Below are 6,749 nucleotides of genomic sequence, written 5' to 3'. Positions count from 1 at the left end.
GGGCGAGGTGGCGGGCGCCTGTAGTCCCAGCTACTCAGGAGGCTGAGGCAGGAGAATGGCGTAAACCCGGGAGGCGGAGCTTGCAGTGAGCTGAGTTCCGGCCACTGCACTCCAGCCTGGGCGACAGAGCCAGACTCCGTCTCAAAAAAAAAAAAAAAAAAAAAAGCAGGTACATAGGCAATCAGGAACGTTGAAATAAATATTAACAAATACTGCTCAGAATAATAATTAATTGCATCTTTACTGGACAAACTCATTTCCATGTTGTTGTAGCGGGTTACACGGTTGAAAAATAGTTGAAAGACCACGAAAGACAGATAACCTGGAAGAGTGAGTTAGACAAGACACCAAGTCATTTGTGTGTGTTTGCTATTTAAAAGCATTTCGTAATTTTTCCTGAGGAAATTATATGCAAAATGTTTGTTTGGAGACGGAGCCTCTCTCTGTCACCCAGGCTGAAGTGCAGTGGCGCGATCCCGGATCACTGTAATCTCCGCTTCCCGAGTTCAAGAGATTCTCCCAACCCGTCCTCTTAAGGGACTATAGGCATGCACCACCACTCCCCGCTAATTTTTGTGTTTTTAGTAAAGACGGGGTTTTGTCATATTGGCCAGGCTGGTCTCGAACTCCTGACCTCAAGTGATCCGCCCGTGTCGGCCTCCCAAAGTGCTGGGATTACAGGCGTGAGCCACGGTGCCCGGCCTCGCAAAATGTTTTAATAGGTACATACACGTTTTCCTGAGAAGCTAATCCATAACTTTTATTAAGTTTTCAAAAGACGCGTTTCACAACAGGTTATAATCATTGTTCTAGTCACTGCTTACAATTCAAGTCCCTCAACACCTAGTGGCCTGTGTCTTCCGCTTTGTCTGAATCTTCTCGTCTAAATTTCCTTACTAAATGTTCAAGGCCCAGGTTAAACGGCATCTTACTCTTTGGGATGTTCCACCACCCTGTGTCCTCTAATTAACTGCCTCCTCATTTGTTTTCGCTTAAGGTTTTTTGCTAACGCACTCTGCACACCGTATCTAGCACTTGTTAGTTCCCTTCCATAACTGGATTTTTAACTCTTTGAGGACGATGGCAGAGTCCTGCAAAAGAAGATGATAATTTTAGAATATAAATCCTAATGTTCACTATCCTCTGGCAGCCACAAGTCAGCTCCAATCTGCGAAATACTGCACTGTCTTTACTGACTACCGCTTCTCTCGGCACCCGTACTTCCACAAGCACAACGCCATAGGCAGGGCGCGCCCCAAACCGCCCCACGCCGGGCCCCTATGCGCCCCTACTCTCTGAAAACGAGAACTACAAGTGCTGCCGGAAGACTTTTGCGCGTGCGCATAGATAACTAGGTCAAGGAACTGACGGGCGTGCAGGCGGGAGGCGGGGTAAGAAGGACGACAGATGATAAGAGTGGACCGCAAGAAAAAGGACGGAGAGTTAATCAGACGTCGCCCAAGCTGTGCGACCTTACAGGCCGCTTGTAACTTACTCCGTTCAACTCCCAAAATACAGGGTCAAGTACTGCGGCCTTCAGCCCTTTCCGTCTCTCGATCCTGATAGTCTTGGTTACTTTCGCGTCATAGGATGAGCGACAACGTTCGCCGGTCCCGGTCGAGAAAGACGGGCCCGAGGCAGTGCGCGCGCCACCTACGTCACAGGCGAGGTGGTTCCGGGAGGGCGGGGCATCGGAGAGCGCGGCTGGCTGAGAGCCTCGAAGCCAAGGAAGAATTTGATTGGCGGTTTGAAAGCGGACGTTTTTGGCTTGGGCGGAGGTGGGCGGGCCAAGTTTTGGGTCCTCATCTGGTGAGGTCCCGCGTTAATGACGTCACATTCTTTCGCGGGAAAAATTCGAAAGTGGATTTTCTGCTATTTGACAGGTGAGGTGAAGTGTTTCTCGGGCTTTCCTAGGAATGGCTTGAGCGATTTGGGGCGAAGGGACGAAAGACTCTGCTCCGTAAGAAGAGAACCGGGAAGGATGCTGTTTGGAACCAGGATTAGGGTGGTCGCAGTAACGGCTACTCGGACTGCTTGTAATAAGGGTTGCCTCTTCACCGCTTTTCCCAGGCCCTGCTTTGCAATTTCGAGTACGTATGAGGACCAAAGGGGACTTTGCTGTTCGTATTTAGGACTGATAAAGGATCAAGTCTTTATTGTCATTTGGTGACACAGGATTATGGTTCAGGATTATGGTTATTAGAATCTTGGCAAATGAGATGTGGGTTTCCTTTGTTTATTTGGACTGGATGGTTTCTTAACAATGTTGAGTTCGTGATTCCAAAACTTTGTTATCTGAACTATTTAGAGGTTCAGGTTTAGGTTCAAAAAATCCTCCTTGTCTAAAAACAAAAGGAAAAACATCTTGTAATTAAATGAAAAATGGCTCATACTTTACTGAGAACACCGAGTTTTATGTATATATATTGTGTCTGTACATATCGTAGCACAAGGCATATATATATATGTGTGTATGTACGTATATCTGTGTATGTTTGTATGTATATAATTATCACAGAACATCTGGGATCTTTAAAAACTTCTTTGGAGATGAATCTTTCACCTGTTAGTAGTCGGTCAGCAGGTGAATTGGCTGGTAGACGTGGAAAAATGAACACTTGGAAAAAACTCTTTATCTTTGCATCTCACTTAAATATATGATGCTGTTATCTTAAATAATTTTTTCTGATTAATGCTAAGATAAGAAAGGGTGTTGACTTTCAATGAAGAAGTATTAGAGCTCTTGTAGATTTTAAAAGATCCAGTTAGCTTTTTTTTTGAGGTTTTGTCCTGTAATCGAATTTAACCATCCTTTAAGAGTTTCCATCTTCCTAGTTCTTTTTAAACTATACATTCCAGAAGTAATATCTCAATTTAGGAAAATAATAGAGAATTTATCTTGCAATTGCGAAATAGCATATAAGTAATCCTAAATTAGTAAATATTGGGTTCCTAATCTGTAAATTGTAATAATACTTATTCTTCAGGATTATGAGACTGATAAATACTATATGTAAAGTATCTCGTCCAATTCCTGCCTGATACATAGTATGTAATCAATAAATAGTTATATAATATATATGATTACACACAATAATTAATTATATATTATACAACAGTAATATATTTATATATTATAATTACATAATAATTATAATGTATAATTAACATAATATAATGTATATAATGTAGTTTATAATATAGCACTTTGGGAGGCTGGGAGGATTGCTTGAGCCCAGGAGTATGAGGCTGCAGTGAGCTATGACTGCAACACTGCACTCCAGCCTAGGTGACAGAGAGAAACCCTGTCTCTATCAAAGAAAAAGAAAAGTTAAAAAGCAAACAAAAACAAAACCTCCAAATAAAGCATTTAACAGTCTCTAGCATATGGTAGCACTGAATACATGGTAGCTATTAAACAGATCTGATATTAATAACTGCCACATGCCCAGCACTGTGTCTGTACCATGTATTTTCATCTATGTACACAGCATATCCAGCCCAGGAGTGGTTTTCTGGATCTCTCTTTTATCTTCTTGGCATTATTAGGCATCAGCAGTTTATATGCGCTAGAGGGGAGAGAGATAAGATGTGAGAGTTATATTTCTTTCTTTTTTTTTTTTTTTTTTTTGAGATGGAGTCTCACTCTGTCATCCAGGCTGGAGTGCAGTGGAGTGATCTCTGCTCACAGCAACCTCCGCCTCCCGAGTTCAAGCAATTCTCCTGCCTCAGCCTCCTGAGTAGTTGGGACTACAGGCGCGTACCACCATGCCCAGCTAATTTTTGTATTTTTAGTAGAGACGGGGTTTCACCATGTTGGCCAGGCTGGTCTCGAGCTCCTGATGTCATGGTCCACCCACCAGGGCCTCCCAAAGTGCTGGGATTACAGGCGTGAGCCACCATGCCTGGCCAGGTGTTATATTTCTGAAAGGCAATCCTTCTGTAGGTTTGGTTTCTGTCCTGTGACCTGTGTCATGAAGCAAGTCTTTGTATCTCATTTGCATACCCCTTACCTATGCTTTTTCTCCAGATGACCTTGATTAGTTGAAGGAAGATGCCACTCACTTTCTCGCACTTCACTGCCCCCTCCCATTTATTATTATTATTTTTTGAGACAGATCTTTGCTCTTGTCGCCCAAGCTGGAGTGCAGTGGCATGATCTCGGCTCACTGCAGCCTCCACCTCCCGGGTTCAAGTGATTCTCCTGCCTCAGCCTCCCAAGTAGCTGGGATTATAGGCACGTATCACCACGCCCGGCTAATTTTTCTATTTTTAGTAGAAACGGGGGTTTCACCATGTTGGCCAGGCTTATCTGGAACTCCTGAGGTGTTCAGGTGATCCGCCTCTCTCGGCTTCCTGGAGTGCTGGGATTGCAGGTGTGAGCCAATGTGCCCGGCCTGCACTTAACCCCGTAATTGTACTAGAGTTCCCTCATCAGACATATCAATTCTTGTTTGGGAAGACCTTCACTGGCCTTCCCTTGACTAATGGTTATTTCAACTTACAGCTTAGGCTTTACTTCCTTGAAGAAGCCTTGTTTGATGATCCACACCAAGCTGGGTGACCCGCCTGTGCTTATTCCTGCTATATTTTATTAAATTTACTGTTTATCACCCCGCCATACTGAAATTCTTTGAGATGGAGTGTAGAGTTTCCATTTAAATATTTTAGCCTAGCATAGTATCTGGCACATAGTAAGTACTGAATAAGTATATGTAACTTATAAATATGTAAGTGGCATATTTTACATGTCTAAAAGAGGAACTGAACTCAGATCACAAATTACAGCTTCTAGGTCTTTTAGGTCTGTATTCTCAAACTTGAGTGTCCATCAGCATCACTTGGAGGGCTTCTTAAAAGACAGACTGCTGGGCCCCCAACCCCAGACTTTCTGACTTAATAGGTCATTTCTTACTAGTTCCCAGATGATACTGTTGGTCCAGGGGTCACATCTTTAGAACCACTTCAGGGAAAAAAAAAGAAAGTATGTTTCTTTGGCATTTCTATTTACTTTTTCACTGATCACCATCAGTGATTTTAGATTTCCAAATTTGCCCACAAAAACAGTTTTATCCAATAGCATAACATAACTACAGTAACTGTTGCAACAGTGTTGGATGTTGGAAAGATTTTTCCTTGCAGAGGTACTATATAATTAATAGGTCCTAGGTACTGTGGTATATTGATGCTAAGAGTTGAAAGGAAAAATTTAAAACACAAGGGAGCCATCTTGTGGTGGCCATAGCAATTCAGAAAACTTTAAAAATTGAATTTGTGCTATAGGAAACCAAACATGTGGAGGACAAATTCGTGTTTTCTGATACATATTATGCATCTGGAAAAATGTTTGCAGACTACAAATTAGTTTATATATTTTACTTAGTTTTTTCTTTACTTGTGAAAAAATTCTTGTTTCACAGCATGGTATCACTTTTACTGTGTCCTCAGTGATAGATAATTTTATTACACCTCTGTTTCCCTTGGTAGTTAAGTAGTCTTGGAACTGTGATTCATGTCTATGGTCGGGAGTTTATTGAGAAAAATTTTATTTGTTATTTTTAAGAAATCAAGGTGGAAATTTTATGTCATTTTTAATTTTAGGTGGTATAAATAGTTGAATAACTACTTCCTATTTTCTGGACCCAGCTGGTTTATAACTTCAGAAGAAATAATGGAAAGCCAAGAATTTATTGTAAGTTTTACCATTTTTTACAATTTGGTGAAATTCCTTTCCTTTCGCCCTTTGTTCCTTCTTTCTTTTGAAGGCGTTTCACAAACATATTGCTGTGTTGCCAGGTTTAGCAAAAACAAAACAAAAAAAAACAAAAAAACAGACTACTCAGTTAAATTTGAATTTCAAATAAACAATGCATACCTTTTTTAACATTAGGATCCCAAATATTGCACAGTATTTTGTCTGGTAACCCTATCTGTTGCCTACTATTCATACTTATTACACAAAATCATCACTTTTCAGCCTTTTGGCTAAGATCAAGTATTAGACAAAGTCCTTTGTAACATATTCTTTGGAAGTGTGAGACCGGGAAACAGTTTCTTTCTCTTGAAGAACTGGCATTCCTCTTCTGTGTAGATCAGCGGTTCTCACACTGTTTGATCTCAGGATTCTTTAACACTCTAGAAAATTATTGACCCCAAGTAACTTGTGTATATGGGGGTCTTACGTCTATTGATGTTTTTCATACTAGAAGTTAAAGCAGAAATGTAAAAAGTATTTATGATTTGGCTTAATGGAAGACAACTGGATTCTCATGTTTGTTTCTTCTACATTCAGGTTACAATTGACTCTTACAATATTGCATATACATAATCCTGGGAAACTTCATTCTGCACCCCTGAAGGAGTGAGGATGAAAAGACAGCATTATGAAAATAGTTTTAACTTCACAGATACCTGTAAAGGTCTTGGAGACCTCCGGGAGTCTCTGGACCAAACTTTGAGAACTGCACAGATTATTAGTTCTCTGTAATCCAATAATTTTTTTCCCTTCCCACTGATGACTAGAGAACTCAAATTACTTTCAGTGCTCATTTATCTTTTTTGTTTCTTCCTTGCATTTTTCCTCTCCTTTCTTCCTTCCCCTGCCATTTCTTCCCTTATTCCCCCCTTCTCCTTCTCTCTCTCCCTTCCTTCCCTTTTTATTTCTTTCTTTTTTTTTTTTTTTGAGACAGAGTCTCGCTTTGCTGCCCAGGCTGGAGTGCAGTGGCCAGATCTCAGCTCACTGCAAGCTC

General features: G+C 41.1%; 2 protein-coding genes across 2 annotated transcripts in view; one reads left to right on the top strand and one right to left on the bottom strand.

The window, feature by feature from the left end:
* LARP7 (La ribonucleoprotein domain family, member 7) overlaps positions 1–1,605 on the bottom strand; it is a 20,431-nt gene extending 18,826 nt beyond the window's left edge. Inside the window, exons 1-2 of the mRNA XM_011948364.1 lie at positions 1,496–1,605; positions 933–1,091 (exon numbers count right to left, since the gene is read on the bottom strand). The gene's annotated coding sequence lies outside the window, so the exon portion shown is untranslated. The remainder of the gene's footprint in view (positions 1–932; positions 1,092–1,495) is intronic.
* Positions 1,606–1,840: 235 nt separating this feature from the next.
* Positions 1,841–6,749, top strand: part of ZGRF1 (zinc finger, GRF-type containing 1) — a 95,590-nt gene continuing 90,681 nt past the window's right edge. Inside the window, exons 1-2 of the mRNA XM_011948365.1 lie at positions 1,841–1,883; positions 5,602–5,692. Of these exons, the coding sequence (XP_011803755.1) occupies positions 5,672–5,692 (21 nt within the window). The 5' untranslated portion in view covers positions 1,841–1,883; positions 5,602–5,671. The remainder of the gene's footprint in view (positions 1,884–5,601; positions 5,693–6,749) is intronic.

Source organism: Colobus angolensis, unplaced genomic scaffold (assembly GCF_000951035.1).
Source record: "Colobus angolensis palliatus isolate OR3802 unplaced genomic scaffold, Cang.pa_1.0 Scaffold279, whole genome shotgun sequence".
NCBI lineage: Eukaryota > Metazoa > Chordata > Mammalia > Primates > Cercopithecidae > Colobus > Colobus angolensis.
This window is presented reverse-complemented; position numbering and strand designations above follow the sequence as displayed.